General features: G+C 49.3%; 1 protein-coding gene and 2 pseudogenes across 6 annotated transcripts; 2 read left to right on the top strand and 1 right to left on the bottom strand.

Annotated features, from left to right (window-relative positions):
* Positions 1-8,122: 8,122 nt before the first annotated feature.
* On the top strand, positions 8,123-8,273 carry LOC118621039 (annotated as a pseudogene).
* A 1,601-nt stretch (positions 8,274-9,874) lies between these two features.
* Positions 9,875-10,510, bottom strand: LOC118637573 (annotated as a pseudogene).
* Positions 10,511-11,122: 612 nt separating this feature from the next.
* On the top strand, positions 11,123-17,203 carry LOC118642743 (endonuclease 8-like 1). Of its 6 annotated transcripts, none has more exons than XM_036280685.1 (10): positions 11,123-11,178; positions 12,349-12,805; positions 14,666-14,785; positions 14,867-14,930; positions 15,167-15,266; positions 15,647-15,774; positions 16,149-16,176; positions 16,354-16,415; positions 16,587-16,752; positions 16,922-17,203. In XM_036280685.1, exons 2-10 carry the CDS (start codon positions 12,372-12,374, stop codon positions 16,990-16,992), a joined length of 1,173 nt encoding a protein of 390 aa, XP_036136578.1. In that variant the 5' UTR covers positions 11,123-11,178; positions 12,349-12,371; the 3' UTR covers positions 16,993-17,203. The 6 variants fall into 6 exon arrangements, with proteins under 6 accessions (XP_036136578.1, XP_036136586.1, XP_036136569.1 ...); XM_036280693.1 differs by lacking the exon at positions 11,123-11,178 and adding an exon at positions 11,488-11,755; XM_036280676.1 differs by lacking the exon at positions 11,123-11,178 and having other exon boundaries at positions 11,488-12,805.
* Positions 17,204-17,358: the final 155 nt, after the last annotated feature.

The following is a 17,358-nucleotide window of genomic DNA, read 5'->3' as shown; positions in this document are numbered from 1 at the left end:
CTTTGTCTCCCCATTTGAACCGTCTGGTAGCGCTAGACCCGGTGAGGGATGTTGGGGTGTATAGGCAGCTCAGTGTGTATCAAATAAGGCCGTTATGCTTCCCAGACTGTTCTGGTGCATTTTGCCTCTTGCCTGCTGTGGGTCCTGGAGGACTGACTACTGGCGGCAGGTATTGGTCTGTCCTGGTATGTGCTGCTGCTGGATTGTGTGGGCTCCTCTGAAGCTGTGTTCCCCGCTGATCACCAGTGCCACCTGCAGCTGTGTTGCTGAGACCCTGCTGGAGCCACGATCCCTGCCAGCACCGTGGGCAGCTGGATTGCACAAACCAAACTAGAGCTCTGGCTTTCCACTGGTCCTGCAGGCAGCTGGATCACACGAGCCTCTCTGGAGTTCCAGGTCCCTGGATCTTGCTGCTGGTGACTGGGAGCACTGCTGCCCTGTTGGGCTCAGCTTCTGCTCAGCCTCTGCTGAAGCTTTTGGGATCAGTCCGAGCTGTTGATCTGTGCTGCTGTTGGCTGGGGATGGATGTCTGCTCCTGAGCTTCTGCTGCTGGGGGTGTGTCTCAGCTCTAATAAGGCTGCTACTGTGGGAAATGGTGCTGGGCTCCCAGCTGGCACCTTGACGGCTCTGCTACTGTGCACTGGTCTGTGTTGACACAGCAGGGTCCACTGGTCCGATGGTGCCAGGTGCACTGGTGGGCTCAGGTTGCTGGGCCCTAGCTGCTCCCACTGCCTCCTCCCAGAAAGACCAGGGATCTTCCAAAATGCCCCAGCACCATTTTTTGAACAAACTGTATTTTCTCCATTATATGATCTTGCCTCTTTTGTCAGGTATTAATTGTGCATACTGTCTTGGGTCAGTATCTGGGTTCTCTGTTTTTTTTTTCTATTGATCTATATATCTGTCCTTGTGCCAGTACCAGGCTGTTTTGATTATGATGGCTTTGTAGTATAATTTGATATATGGTATTGTGATCCTTCCCACTTTGTTCTTCTTTTTCAAAATTACTGTGGCTATTTGGGGTCTTTTATGGTTCTATATAAAGTTTTGGAGTGCTTGCTCTAGATCTGTGAAATATGCCATTGATACTTTCATAGGGATTTTCCTGAACCTGTAGATAGCTTTGGGTAGTATGGACTTTCTTTTTTTTTTTTTTAATCCTCAGCCGAGGACACTTTTCCATTTTTTGTTCAGATAGAGTGGGAGGGAGAGAGCAGGAGAGAGAGAGAGAAGCATCGATGTGAAAGGGACACATCGAGTGGCTGCCACCCACACGACCAACCAGGGCCGGGGACAAACTACAACCGAGGTCCGTGCCCTTAGCAGGAACCGAACCCGGGTCTCTCTTGACCGCAGACCGAAGCTCTAACCGCTGAGCCAAACCGGCCAGGGCTGGACTTTCTTGTTTTAAAAATCTTCACCTGAGGGCACTTTTCCCCTCTATCTTCAGACAGAGTGGGAGGGAGAAAGACACAGAGAGAGAGAGAAACATCAATGTGAGACAGACACAGTGACTGGTTGCCTCTTGCCTGACCCTGACCAAGGCCAGAGACTGAACTGCAACCAAAGAGACTGAATCAAACCTGAAACTCTTTGGTCCGCAGGCCAACACTCTAACCACAGTACCAGACTGGCCAGGGCTGTTTTTTTTTGTTTGTTTTTTTGTTTTTTTTTTTAATTTATCTTTATTGTTGAATGTATTACAGATGTCTCCCCGTTTTTTCCCTCATTGGGCCCCTCCTTCCAATCCCACCCCCTCCTGCCTTCCCCACCCTATTGTCTGTGTCCATTGGTTATGCATATATGCATAGAAGTTCTTTGGTTTATCTCATCCCACCCTCCCTTCCCCCTTCCCTTTGAGGTTCATCAGTCTAACAACCAATTTGTACTTCTTAATCCCTTCATCTTTTTCACCCATCCCCCAGTCCCCTCCCATCTGGCTAACAAGTCTGTTTTTTTTTCTGCTTGCTCATTTGGTTTGTAGATTCTATTATTGATAGATATGTAGTAATTGCCATTTTATTGTTCATATTTTTGTTTTTCTCCTTCAACATTTTATATAAAACTGGTTTGATGATGATGAACTCCTTTAGCTTTTTCTTGTCTAGGAAACTCTTTATATGTCCATCGATTCTAAATGATAGCTTTGCAGGACAGAGTAATCTTGGTTGTATGCCATTGCTTTTCCAATAGGTTTTCAATTTCTTGCTCTCTCTCTTCTCCTGGCACCGCCACGATGTGACTGTTGGCACGCTTGAGGTTGTCCCAGAGGCTCCTTACACTATCTTCATTTTTTTAAATTCTTTTTTCTTTTTGCCGTTCTCATTGGGTGTTTTTTGCTTTTTTATATTCCAAATTGATGGTTTGCTTCTTGGCTTTACCTACTCTACTATTACTTCTCTGTAAATTATTCTTTATTTCAATTAGTGCATCCTACCATGACCTATGCGGCTAGTTAAACCAGACCTGACGAGGGGCGACAGGAGATTAAGAAAGACACAGAGACATAATAGAGAGAAAAGCTGGGGCCAGGAGGGACACTGCTTTCTGATGGAGAAACAATGACCCTGAACTAGCTCACCATGTTTATTATATAGCAATAATGAAGAGGGAAAGTTCAAAAGCTTTATCTTCAAACACCAGATGTTTACACCAGCCTCTGAGCTCAAGGTCGAGACTGTCGATACGTTCTTGCCCATGGCTCAGAAGGCTCCGGCGTGGGCCTTGCCAGCACACAGGATCAACAAAAGGCCTTGGGCAGAAAGCTCCTGGGTGAGCCTTGCAAACAACACAGGAGCAACAAGAGACCTTGGCTCAGCTGCCCTCCACAGCATTCTTCATTTCTGACTGGTCATTTTTTATGTTGCTTATGTTCTCACTGAGTTCCTTGGAGTTCTCCTTAAGTTCCTTGAAGGTCTCACTAAGTTTTTTGAGCAACCTTATAACCAGTGTTTTGAACTCTGCATCTGATTGACTGTTTATCTCCATTTTATTTAGTTCTTTTCCTGGAATTTTGTTCTTTTCTTTTATTTGGGACATGTTTCTTTGTCTCCTCATTTTGGCTGCTCTCCTGTATTTGTGTCTATGTATTAGGTAGACTTGCTATGTCTCCTAGGCTTCCTAGGGTAGCCTGTTATAGTAGCTGTCCTGTAGGGTCCGGTGGCACAACCTTCCTGATCACCTCAGCTGGGCCTTCAAGGTGCACTTCTAGTATGGAATGTATGTGCTTCTGTTGTAGTTGAGTCTTTGTTGCTGTTGGCACTTCAATAGAAGGGATTTACTCCGGTTGATCAGCTGCAAGGGCTGGCTGCGTCCACTGACTACTGGACTTTGACTGCCTTGGAGGATCAGCTGTGCAAGGTTCCTGGGTAGAACACGGGCTAGTCACTCACCTTGCACCAGAGCCAGCACACCCAGTGGACAGCTTCAGACCACATCAAAGCACCACCTCCACAAGTAACACACTCAGTGAGTGGACTCAGTGGGTACCAGAGTCCTGCTGAAGCAAGTCTTGCTCTGTGTGGTGGGCTCCTGCACAGACCTGACCAGGACCAGATATCGAATCTGCAACCCAGGTGCGTGCCCTCACAACCCTTCCACAGGCCGACACTCTAACTGCCGAGCCAAAATGGCCAGGGCTCTTATACCTATTTTTATAAAGTTTTTTTAAAATAAGGTTTTAGCTCTGGTCGGTGAGAGCGTCGGACCACAGACCAATGAGTAACAGGTTCGATTCTGGTCAAGGGCACATACCTCGATTGCAGTTTGTCTCCAGCCCTGGTCAGGGTTGTGTGGGAGGCAACCAATTGATGTGTCTCTCTCATGTCGATGTTTCTCTTTCCCTCCCTCCCTCCCACTCTATCTGAAGGTAAATGAAAAAATATCCTCAGATGAGGATTAAAAATAAATAAGTTTTTATTAATTTCAGACAGAGGAAGGGGGAGAGAGAGAGAGAGAAACATCGATCGGCTGCCTCCTGCACACCCCCTACCAGAGATGGAGCCTGCAACCCAGGCATGTGCCCTGACCGGGAATCAAACTGGCAGCCTTCTGGTACATGGTACCACATTCAACCAACTGAGCAACATCAGCTGGGCTCTTACACTTTTTTTTTTTTTTTAAAGAAAACACACAAAAAGAGAGAAATCAGACTCAAAAGACTACATACTAAGGATTCCATTTATAGGATTATTATAAAGAAGGCAAAAACTACAGAAACAGAAAGCAAATCAGTGGTTGCCAGGGTGTAGGGTGAAAGTATTGATTATAAAGGTGCATGGGTAAATTTTGGGAGGTGATGGCAATGTATTGTCTCATGTTTATGTTGATGGTTCCATGAGTGTATGTATTTATCAAAATTTGCACTCTAAAAGGTGAGTTTTACTGTATGTAAATTATACCTTGATTTAAATAAAAAGTGACCAATAAAACAAAGAAATCACTTCCAAGACTTCCAGCCAAGATGGTGGTGTAGGTAAACACAGTATCGCCTCCTCCCACAACAACATCAAAATTACAACTAAACTATAGCACAACCATCATTCAGAACCGCCTGAAATCCAGCTGAGTGGAAGTCCTACAACTCCAAAATTAAAGAAGCCGCCACATTGAGACTGGTAGGAGGGGCAGAGGTGCGGACTGGCTGGTCCCATACCCATGTGTGGCGAATAAAAATCAGGAGGGACACGTTGGCTGTGAAGGTCCTCCTTGAGGAGTGAGGGGTCCCCAGCTCAGGGGTCCAGTACCAGAAAGAGAAGTCCCCATAACTTCTGGCTGTACAAACCAGCAGGAACTGAGGCTGAGGGAGGCTGTGGCTGCTGGAGCTCCAGGCAGTTCCTCTTAAAGGGCCTGCACACGAACTTATTGGAACTTACTCCCGCTACTGGGACTTACTCCCTTTAAGCTTAAAGAGGAGGCAGTTTGAAAGGCACCAGAGACAAACAGGGAAGAACTGAGTTGTTTGGTCTCAGGACCAGGGCTGGAGAGGCAGCTTTTCTCAGACAGTCAGGCTGGCGGACACCTTTGTTCCTTTGGTGAGCCCTTCCCTGGGGCAGCAGATGGCCACCATAACTGGGACTCCAACAACCTGGCTCACACTGTTTGCCCCGCCCTGGTGATTCTCTGAGGCCCCACCCCACCCAACTTTCGGGCCCACCCAAGCTGCTTCCAATGGCTTTACCTTGTGATTAGCCTGTCTTGGATCCTGCTTCAGAATTTCCTAAAATCTCTCAAACAAGCAGCATCTGATCTTATTGAGCCCCATACTTCTCAGTAAGTGGCCCTCGGCCTGGCACTAGAAGAAGCCAGCCTTAGTTCACAAATTGACTTTTCCTGGGCACCTCCAAGCCCAACACAAGAAGCAGCCATCTGCAGATCACTTTGTAGCTTATGCCTGGTGGCCCTGGTTAGAACACAGGCAGAGGCTGACCTTGCCTCAGAGCCAGAACACCCAGCGGATAACTTCAGACCACATCGAAGCACCACCACCCAACCACCTCCACAAGTGACACACTCAGTGAGTGGACTCAGTGGGTACCAGAGCCCTGATGAAGTAAGTTTGCTCTTTGTGTTGGGCCCTTACACTGCTGATTCTCCAAGGGAGTCAGAAGCCAGTGGTCAGTGGGCACAGTCCTTGCAGCTGGCCAGCGTGAGTAAATCCCTCCCATTGATGTGCCAACAGCGATCAAGACTCAATTACAACAGAAGGGTATACAGTCCATATTAGGGGTGCACCTTTAGGGCCCAGCTGGGGTGATTAGGGAGGCTGTGCCACTGGAGTCTACAGGACACCTACAACAATAGGCCACCCTATGAAGCCTAGCAGACATAGCAACTCTACCTAATACAAAGAAACAATCACAGGAAAGCAGCCAAAATAAGGAGACAAAGAAACATGTCCCAAATGAAAGAACAGAACAAAACTCTAGAAGAAGAATTAAACAAAATGGAGATAAGCAATCAATCAGATGCAGAGTTCAAAACACTGGTTATAAGGTTCTCAAGGAACTAAGACCTTCGAGCAACTTAAGGAGAACTCCGAGGAACTTAGAACATCAACAACATAAAAATGAAGGATGAGGTCAGAAACGAAGGATGCAATAACTGAAATAAAGAATACTTTACAGGGAATCAATAGTAGAGTAGGTAAAGCCAAGAAGCAAACAATACATTTGGAATATAAGAAAGCAAAAAAATACCCAATCAGAATAGCAAAAAGAAAAAATAATCCCCCAAAAGGAGGATAATGTAAGGAGCCTCTGGGACAACTTCAAGCGTGCGAACATTTGCATCATAGGGGTGCCAGAAAAAGAAGAGAGCGAGCAAGAAATTGAAAACCTATTTGAAATAATAATGACAGAAAATTTCTCTAACTTGGTGAAGGAAACAGACACACAAGTCCAGGAAGCACAGAGAGTCCCAAACAAGGTGAACCCAAAGAGGTCCACACCAAGACACATCATCATCAAAATGCCAAAGGTTAAGGAGAAAGAGAGAATCTTAAAAGCAGCAAGAGAAAAGCAGTTCATTACCTACAAAGGAACTCCCATAAGACTGTCAGTTGATTTCTCAAAAGAAACTTTGCAGGCCAGAAAGGAGTGGCAAGAGATATTCAAGGTGATGAAAAGCAATGACTTACGACCAAGATTATTCTGTCCTGCAAAGCTATCATTTAGAATTGCTGGGCATATCAAGAGTTTGCCAAACAAGAAAAATACTGGTTTGGTTCATCACCACCAAACCAGTGTTATATGAAGTGTTGAAGGGTCTTCTTCTTTTTTTTTTTTAATCCTCACCCAAGGACACTTTTGCACTTATCTTCAGATAGAGAGGGAGGGAGAGAGGGAGGAAGAGAGAGAGAGAAACATCAGTGTGAGAGAGACACATCGAGTGGTTCTCACCCACACGACCCCAACTGGGGCCAGGGACAAACTGCAATCTGAGGTACATGCCCTTAGCGGGAACCAAACCCGGGACTCTCTGGTCTGTGGGCCAACGCTCTAACAGCTGAGCCAAACCAGCCAGAGCTGAAGGGTCTTCTTGAAGGAGAAGAAGAACAAAAATATGAACAATAAAATGGCAATACATATCTATCAACAATTGACTCTACAAACAAAATGAGCAAGCAGAAGAGAAACAGACTCATAGATACAGACAGCCTTTTGTTGCTTGCCAGATGGGTGGGGGCTGGAGGGATCCGTGAAAAAAGATGAAGAAATTAAGAAGTACAGATTTGTTGTTAGACTGATGAACCTCAAAGGGAAGGGGGGAGGGAGGGTGGGAATGAAAGAAACCAAAGAACTTCTGTGCATATATGCATAACCAATGGACACTGACAATAGTGTGGGGAAGGCAGAAGGGAGAAGGGACTGGGGAGGAGGGGGTTAATGGGGAAAAAATGGGGAGATATTTGTAATACATTCAATAATAAAAAAAGAGTTTAAAAAAAAAAAAGGAAATCCCTTCCGTAGATTACTTAGTGGTCAGAAGGTGTAAAACATAACCACAATACAAAGGTCTGGCTGTCACAGCAATTGCAGCCTCACTAAAGTATGACAACCAGATATTGGCTACCTTCTACTCTTGACATGATGTAGTTTGCAGTACAGAGCACCATCTAGGAGGTGTCCTTGAATATATGTAGCCAGCCCAGTTGGTGTGGCTCAGTGGATGAGCGTTGACCCATGCACCAGGAGGTCGCCAGTTCAATTCCCAGTCAGGCACATGCCCAGACTGTGGGCCCGATCCCCAGTGTGGGGCATGCAGGAGGCAGCCAATAGAATTTCTCTCTCATCAATGTTTCTCTCTCTCTCTCTCTCTCTCTCTCTCTCTCTCTCTCCCTTCCTCTCTCTCTCAAATCAATTAAAAAAAAAATTTTTTTTTTTAAAAATAATATATGTAGCCAAGCCTTTAGATCTGATTCCAAGTGTGCAGGAAAAACTTGAAAGAGGCACAAGTTAATGATGTCTAAGGAGCCATTCAAACGAATCCAGAATGTGATGGGGCATCTCAAAGGACAACTGGCCTGGGCTTGTCAGAAAGATCAGGATCATGGAAATGAAGATGGGGGTTGGGAAGGTGATCCCATCTAGATAAAAATGATTATAAACAGACATATATCCCCAGTTTTGCACAGTGGCAGTATCACGGCCAATAAGGGTTATCCAAGGCACAGTTATTGCTAATTGAAAACTTTTCCCAATACTCTGCCATGATGACTTGAAATATAGTCAGCACTGGCAATTTTTTACTGTCTTTACGGAAACAGAAAAAGAAAAAGATATGATCCTTGATTGGATTGAACAAACAGCTGTAAAAGACATTTTGGAAGCAGTTAGGGAAATCTGAATGTGACTAGGTTTTAGATGATATTAAGAAGTCATAGTTAATTTTATTACATACGATAAAGGCAGAGATATTCAGCCAATGTGCCACAACACACTGGCATGCTGCAAGAATTTTTAAAGCATGCAATACCTATTTAGTCAGAGGCACTGACCTCTTTTCCCCTAGGTTGTCAAATTAAAAAATGACAACAGCCCTGGCCAGTTTGATTCAGGTTAGAGTGTCTGCCTGCGGACCAGAGAGACCCGGGTTTGGTTCCCACTAAGGGCATGTACCTCGGTTGCAGTTTGTCCCCGGCCCTGGTTAGGGTTGTGCGGGTGGCGACCAGTCAATGTGTGTGTGTCTCTCTCTTCCTCTCGCTCTGAAGATAAATGCAAAAAAAAAAAAAAAAAAAAAAAAAATGTCCTCCAGTGAGGATAAAAATTTAAAAATGACAACAATCCAATGTGAATGACTCAAAATTATACCTATATTTCGGTCAGATTGGCAAAAATACATTTTTTGGTGTGCTGAAGAATTTAAGTAGACAGTTATGTGTGCCATGAGATGAAAAGGGTTGAAAATCACTGGATAAAAATGTATTGTGGCTTTGTAGGAAATTGCTTTTAAGAGATGCATGCTGAAGTATTAGGGATGAAATGTCGTAATTTGTCTAATTTACTTTAAAATACTTCTGCCAAAATAAATGAATTAATAGATGAAAGGACGAGGCAGAAGTCCTAGTATGAAGAAGGCAAATCATGACTATGGGTCAGGCACACTTAGGATGAAATGAGAACTACTTACAGAGGCCTCCTGAGGCCTGACCTGACCTGAATTTGCTTCTGTCTGTCCTCACCTCCCAGCACTCTCTGTTACACTTCAGCCACACAGGCCCTCTTTCTTTCTTCTTTTTATTTTATCCTCACCCAAGGAGATTTTTGCATTTATCTTCAGATAGAAGTGGAGGGAGAGAGGGAGAAAGAGAGAGAAACATCGACATGAGAGAGACACACCGAGTGGTTGCCACCCAACCGGGGCCGGGGACAAACTGCAACTGAGGTACGTGCCCTTAGCGGGACGAAACCCTGGTCTCTCTGGTCCGTGGGCCGACGCTCTAACCGCTGAGCCAAACCAGCCAGGGCAGACACACAGGCCTTCTTTCAATGAGCCAATTACTTTTCTTCCTCCAGGCCTTTGTACTGGTCATTCCTTCCAACTGGCATGTTGTCTTTATTTTGTAAAAAATAAAGTTTATTATAAATTTTATTAAAAGTTATTAAAAGTTTATCATAAATTTGTCTCACAGGCCACGAGGAAGTAAAAGGACTGTGTACAATCTTTTGGGAAACAGAGCTGAGGAGGGCCAAGATGAGTCTAGGGCCTTGGTGGGCACATTCTCTGGGGAAGGGGCCCTGAAGGGCAAGTAAACAATCTGGTGAAATTCCAACAGCGTAACAAACAGGTCTGTGACCAACATGGCCTTGGGGAACTGGGCCTATGCCTCTGTGGAGCTACTTCCATTACTCTCTGGCCAAGGGTCAAAAAGTCCTCACATCCCTGGGGGAAAGGGCTGCATTCCTGGAGGGTACGTGCCCATTGAAGTTCCTCCTCCAGGGGGGATACCCATTGGGGGCCACATACCAGGAGATGGAACCATCATGCCTGAGGGGTGCCCCTTGGCCCATAGGTGGGGGGGAACCCCATGGGCAGGTATATACTGAGGTGGGCTCCCTGAAACACTGGCAGTGGCAGCAGCTGCAACAGTGCCTCTTACTTGCAGAGTTGGTATGGCCCACCAACTCCATGGACTGGCCTAACAAGTCGTGCAGAGGCGTGGGGACACCAGTTAGGGTTCCTCTGCCAGCAGTCCTATGGATCTCTGGGTCCCCAGCAGCTCCAGCAAGTGGCACTAGGGCAATGCCAGTATCTTTGGGAGAAGGTCCCTCTACTGTCATTGAGACCAGGTTCTTCCCTTGAAGCTGCTCCAGATCAAGGACTCACTTCTCTTTCTGCTTGAGTTCTTTAGCTTGATCTTCTTGAATTCATTGCAATCACATTGGATCAAATTCATATGCTTGCTGAAAGCCTTGAAGGTGCCAATGAAGATAGAACCATCTTGCAGGTGTACCTCATCCTGTAGTCAATGTGTTGCATTCAGTATCTTGCTGCTCTTGCCCACAGCCATGGTCTTATGGCTCCGATTCCCCCTAGGATGTGTCTTGTTCCCACTTTGTTGGCTAGTCTGAGGTCTCAGCCTAGATGTCACTGCAGAGACCCCCCACAGAACCATCTGATGTGGCTTCTGCTTCTTGCCTGTTTTTTGTTGCTTGGCTGCACTTCTCACCCGCAGGGGGTAATGATGTTTCTAAGTTATGTGTGACTGTGCGTTGATACTTAGGGCCACCACAGGGTCCCCAGGGCCTGCCTTTATCGCGCACCTGCTCTCTCTTTGCGTACATCTGGCAGGAGCCTCTGCTTTGGGACATGGTGGTTGTTTCAGGCTGGGAGTACCGACCCTGTCACTAGCCTGGCGACTTCCCCGGCCACAGAGACAGCTGCGACGCGGGACCTGGAACCTGACCCCGGATCCCGCGGGCGCCACCCTAACACCCCAGGTGACCGCCCCAAAGCCTTCCCCATATCCCAGACACCCTAGTTCAGCGTCCCCAACCCAAGGCCTGGGCCCCCGCCCGAGGAACTACATTTCCCAGAGGGCGCTGGAGCAGCAACCACAGGTCCCGGCTTGCTCTTGGTTCAGCGCGGCTCTGCCCGTGACTTTAACCCCTTAGTGGTTGCAGGTTGGCCAGAAGGGCGAGGCGCGCAAGTACCCCGGGGAGCCGGACGGGCTCCAGGGTGTGTACCGCAGGCTGAAGAGAGGATGGGATTTGGCAGCCTTGAGGAGGAAGGGAGCTAGGGTGTGCTGAGGACAGGTAGCGGGGGATGAGTGGTGAGGATTGGGGGAACCGGCCATCGAGTGCTCGCCCGTAGTAAAATCAGGAATCTTCACCTTCATTTCCCCTCAGAGCGAAGCCTTTTCGGTACCAGGTCCCGGACGGCGCGAGGGTGGGGGAGGGGAGAGGCGTCTGCCCTGGCTGAAACGTCCCCTCGGCCTGACCACACCTGCGCCTTCGATCCCGCCGCATCTCGGGGGAGAGGGGAGCGGCAAGCTCCCTTCCTCCGCCAGGTGTAGGGAAAAGAGGTGGAGTGGGTTCCCCTACGACCTGAGCGCTGACCTGGGCGTGTCGTGTTCTGTCCTGGACGTTGGCCTGGAGCTCGGGAAGACATTCCTGGCCTAGACTACCTAGATACCTGCATCCTCTCCTGTCCTTGCTCCGGTCCTCACTGCCAGCTGAACCTCTGAGCATTCGTTTTTCCAGCTCCCAAATCCCCGGTCGGGCCAGGCTCATCCCCTTAGCGATCGTGGCAACAAGTGAGATCGGTTCTGAGCGTTGGGGTGGTGAAGAAGCTGAGCTTCCACTGGAGAGGAAGTGGAGGTAGTGGCAGACAACAGACAATAAGACAGTTTCAGATTTGGGAGTGCCACGAAGAAAAGAAAATGTGTGTCTGGAGGGAGACTACTTTGGAAGGGTGGTCAGGGAGGGCGGCTCAAGAGGTCCCAGACTGAGGGGATTACGAGGGCAAAGGCTTGGGGATAGGAAGAGCAGTGGGCTTCGAGCAAGCGAGTGATGGGGAGCTTGGGAAGAAATGAGATGAAAGCGTGGGCCCAGCAAGGATCTGGACTTTATCCTAAAAGCAGCAAGAGTTCATGGAAGCCCATTGTCCAAGGTGTTAACAAGGCACTCATGCTTTCCAAGCCTGAGTCCCCCAGTGCCCTGGGCTTTTCCAGCATTTTCAGGTAGGGACCCAGCCAGAGCTGTGGCCAGGCCAGCAGAATTTTCTGCCAAACCCAGCTGTCATGGTCCCCTCTGATCCTCAGGATCCTCCCTCTGTAAAATGGTGGTGATAAATCCTACCTCACAATGTGCACACCTGATCTAACTTGCAGTCATCCTACTCCCACAGGGCCTGCCCTTTCCTGGCACAGAATGCCTGAGGGCCCAGAGCTGCATCTGGCCAGCCACTTTGTGAACCAGGCATGCAGGGGGCTGGTGTTTGGTGGGCATGTGGAGAAGTCACCAGTCAGCCGCAACCCAGAGGTACCCTTTGAGAGCAGTGCCTACTATATCTCAGCCTCAGCCCGTGGCAAGGAGCTTCGCTTGACACTGAGCCCCCTGCCTGGAGCCCAGCCCCCACGAGAACCACTGGCCCTCATCTTCCACTTTGGCATGTCTGGCTCCTTCCAGCTGGCACCCAGCGATGCGCTACCACCACATGCCCATTTGCGTTTTTACACAGCTCATCCTGGTCCCCAACTCGCCCTCTGCTTTGTGGACATCAGGCGCTTTGGCCACTGGGACCTTGGGGGCGAGTGGCAGCCAGGCCGTGGGCCATGCGTCTTGCTGGAGTATGAACAATTCAGGTAGGTAGGCCCAGCCACATGTATGATGAGCACAACTGTGGGCTCTGGGCCTGGCTCTGTGAGTGCCTTGTCGGCCAATGAGGGGCAAGTCCCAGCCCCTTCTGAGCCTCTGTCCCTTCCTCTGTAGACCAAGACAGAGTAGTTCCTGGGGACAGCTCCCTGAGCTAATGGGTATGAAAACCCAAAACTGATATGGGAAGAGGTGGGGGCAAGAGGTGAATAGGTAGGCATGCTCTGAGGACATAACCAGTTACTGTGAGAGCTGAGGTTAGATCAGCCCCCACAGTACTTGGTACCCTCAGGAGGCTAAGAAGAAAGGTGGGGGGTTTTAACAACATAAAAGGGAGGCTGAGCAGGAAGGAAATGTTTCAAGGTGGTGGGGAAGGAACTGCCTAATGACATGGTTTCTTGAGTCAGGTTTTATGGTCTCCCACATTCTGCCTGCCCATTGGTCTGTGTCCCATGGTCTTAGGCCACATCAGATGGCAGTGTCAGCTTCTTCCCTTTCTCTAAAATGAAAATTTATATGAGTCTCTGCTTTGTGCCAGGCCCTATTGTAGGTGTTGGGGGTACAGCAGTGATCAAGATGGATGTGATCCCTGCTCCCACAGAGCTGAAATTCAGGCAGGGCAGAAGGGACAAAGAAACAAAATAGACACATTCTTGAAAATCCAAGAGGGAGAGAATGACTTTTGGCCAGGGGGCTGGGGGTGGGCATTAGTAAAAGGCACTCTAGGAGGTAACCTACTTGAGAGCCAGGCATGCAAAGCTCTAGAGAAGTATTCATATTGACCAGAATCACAGACACAAAGGCCTGGAACGCATTCGGTGGGTCCTCCCTTCTTCAGGAACGGCCCACCTTCGTTTGACCCTTAGGAGACTTAGCTGCCCATTGGAGTGGGTCAGGGCATGTCTGGCACCACAGAAGACAGTTGACTCCTGGCCTTCCCAGGCATGACCCCAAGTGCACCCCCAGGGAAACATCTGTGGTCTTGGATTCCTCCTCCTCACCTCTCCTGGGGAGTCAGTCATGCCACAGGTTAACTCTTTGCCAGCTGACTCTGAAGTTTCTCTCACACAATGAGCATCTCAGTTGTTTTCTTGGTCCTATAGCTGGAGAGACTGTGGGGTTCTGCTCCCCTCAAGGTGCTGGTCACCCAGGCTAACTTTCCACTTACCTTTACCCCAAAACTCTGCCTCTTGGTCCCCTATTTCATATGCTTCTCAGCCCAGCACTGAATCAGTCTTGCCATGACCCTTTTCCACAAACAAGATGTATTTCCTCTTCACAGTGGTGAGGAGAGATCCATAGCCCTTGGAGATGGGGTAGGGCTGCTGGGGCTCTCACTAGCTAGGACATGCCCACATACACCTGCTGCACAGAGCTAGTACCAACCTCCTTAAATCTTTAGGTCTTGAGAAGAATTGGGTCGTCAATGTCAACTCTTCTTATCTAACCATCCAAAATTCCTAGACAGGGGCTCCAGACTGCAGGCACATCTGAGGTTCTGTGATCACCTTGCTCTCAAAAATGTCTGGAGTCTAAGATACTCTGGTGGCATACACACAACAGATACAGAGAGACTCTTGTGTGTCCCCTTGAACTCACTGCTTTTGACTGGAATTTTTCACCTTGTGTAATGATAAAAATCCCTTATTGTTCTCATTTAACAGACAGGAAAACTGAAGTTCCCCACTGCCAAAATAGCACTGAGGCTTGGAAAAGGGGAACTGGGACTCCCAATTTCATTCCCCTTGCACCTAGGAACAGGTTCTCCCAGCTCCTCTCTCCCATCACATGGCAAGGTGTGGGGGTTAAAGGACAGAATGGGTCTCATGTGCCAAATTGTGTCCCTCCAGGAAAAATGTGTTACGAAACCTAGCAGACAAGGTCTTTGACCGGCCCATCTGCGAGGCCCTCCTGGACCAGAGGTTCTTCAATGGCATTGGCAACTATCTGCGGGCAGAGATTCTATACAGGTCAGCAGGCAGGGCTGAGGTAGGCTGGATGCCCACATTCCCCACTGCTTAGCATGGCTCCCTCTTTCTATCCCATCGCAGGCTGAGGATACCTCCCTTCGAGAAGGCCCGCAATGTTCTGGAGGCGCTGAAGCAGCACAGGCCGGTGAGAGCACGGGGGTGGAAGGCACACACACCTACCAGCAAGGGCTGACAGGGTATGGGCTAGGTCCAGCGTAACCCAAGCAGGTCCTTAGTTTTTCCTTCTCTCTAGTGTGTGTGTGTGCATTGGGGAGGAGGTGGATGAACTATCTCTGAGTCCTGTCAAGCTCAGAGGTCTGCTCCTGGTGGGGTCAGCTGCCTCACGCTGACAGCCAGGCCCTGTCCATGCCCCTTCTCCAGAGCCCAGAGCTGACCTTGAGCCAGAAGATCAAAGCCAAGCTGCAGAACCCAGACCTGCTGGAGCTGTGCCACTCAGTGCCCAAGGAAGTGGTCCAGCTGGGTGAGGCCTGGGAGGAAAAGATAGCCAACTACCTCTGCACTGGCATATCGAATAACCCCGGGACAGTTGCTACCCATATCTGGGCCTGGTTCCCTGCCTGGGGAATGGAAGTTTGTAAACCTAGTTGTTGCTAAATGGACGGGGCCTCCTCACTTGTCAGGCATCTGTCTGTCCTCCAGGCTGCTTATGAGGCAGGCAGGGCAATGATTATTAACTCCACTCCAGGATGGGCAAGCCATGGCCCAAAGAGGGGAAGACACCAGCCGGAGGTCACACAGCTGGACAAGGGAGAGCCTTGGCCCCTGACTCGGCCCACCAGGCTTTCCCACCTCCCAGCCTAACTCTGCCCTCTGACCTCTGCCTGGCTCCTCTGTCCACAGGGGGCAAAGGCTACGGGCAAGAGAGCGGCGAGGAGGACTTTGCAGCCTTTCGAGCCTGGCTACAGTGCTATGGCATGGTGGGCATGAGCTCCCTGCGGGACCGGCACGGCCGCACCATCTGGTTCCAGGTTCGGGCCCTAATGCTCACGAGGGCAAACAGATATCAAAGACATGGGTGTGGTAGAGCCCTGGGATCACAGCCAGACAGGAGATGGGGTCTCTATCTAGGCCTCCCAGTGTCACACTGTTCCTGAAGGTCTAAGCCTTCCCTATGCTATGCCCCTCCCCTCCTCTGAGTCCCAGGGTCCCAGCTAGTAGAGCAGCCCAAGGCAGGGTGGCCTTGATGTTGGCTCTGACCTGGCAGGGAATGGACAGTAAGAGAGGCTTCCTAGGGGAGAAACTACACTAATCTGGAAAGATAGGTGTGAGTCCTGCCTTCCCAAGGAAAAACAACCCCTGCCCCAACCAGGCTTATTCCTGAATTCTCCCTGTACCATTTTAGGGGGATCCTGGACCTCTGGCACCCAAAGGTAAGGTACTCCTAATATACTAAACTAAGAGCAGAAAGGACGAGTTGGCAGCAAGGGTTACATCAGTCCCCGGTCCCCACTCCACCCCTGGGAGTCAGCCCAGAGTGGAAGAGCAGGAGTCTGGAGAAAGGGCCCATGGCCATAGGACCTCACAACCCCAGCATCAGTATTCTTCAGGAGGCAAGTCCCATCAGAAGAAATCCAAGGGAACACAGCGGGGTCCTGAGGAGAGAATGGAGGTATGGCTCCCTGCTCCTGACTCCTCCCTGCACTCTCCCCTACCCTGGCTGCACCTCCCAAGCCTGGCTTGTGAATAGCTGCCTTCTGTGGACAACGAGGGCAATGCTGGGTTCTAACCAACCTCTGAACTGCTCTTGAGCACCTCAGGAACATGTCTCTCCTCTACCCAGGACACTCCACCCCCAAGCAAGACCTCTTCACTGACAAGAATGGCATGGAAAGGCCTTCCTGAGCAAAGAGCAGCCCAGCAGCCTGAGGGGACCAGCTTCCAACAGGATCCAAAAGTCCCCCGAGTCACTGAGAAAGGGAAGAGGAGGAGGCAATGGGCAAACTCAGGTGGGCCTTCCTCAGCATCATCCTCTGAGATGGAAGGGGCACCACCAAAAGGGGCTTTCCTGAAGAAATGAATGGCAGCATGGGCAGGAGTTCCATGTGGACAAAGGCTGGAGGAAGGTTGTCAGGGCAGTCCTCAACCTGGGGTCCATCTCACCTGTCTTCCCTCCAGGCTGCTGCAGACCTCAAAAGATCAAGACTGATACCCCACCTCTGGAGCCTGAGGAGACCTCAGCCTCCTAGCAGGAGGATCTCCTTGCTTGCATCTACCCCTTCCCACTGCCTTACCCTGGATCTGGGTGTCTGTGTGGCTTCCTAGAAGCAGGCAGTAGGTGAAGGAGGCTAGATGCCTGTGGCTGTTCCCTACAAAAGTAGGGTGTTTTTAATTGTACCCATTTTTAAATCCCATGTGAAAAATGCTGTATTTTTAAAAATATAAATTAATAAACTTCTGGGCTGGCTACAGAAAGTCTAGGATGGCCATATTAGCAAGCCTGTTGCCTGGCCCTGAGTGTAAGAGGCCACCTCCTCAGCAAGGCAAACTGAGCCCCATCCCAGTCCTCAAGACCCTGGCTCTCAGAGGATGATCATCTGATTTTGCAGGGACAG

Source organism: Molossus molossus, unplaced genomic scaffold, assembly GCF_014108415.1.
Source record: "Molossus molossus isolate mMolMol1 unplaced genomic scaffold, mMolMol1.p scaffold_m16_p_1, whole genome shotgun sequence".
NCBI classification, from domain to species: Eukaryota; Metazoa; Chordata; class Mammalia; order Chiroptera; family Molossidae; genus Molossus; species Molossus molossus.
The sequence above is the reverse complement of the archived record's forward strand: the minus strand, read 5'-3'. Positions and strand labels throughout refer to the sequence as shown.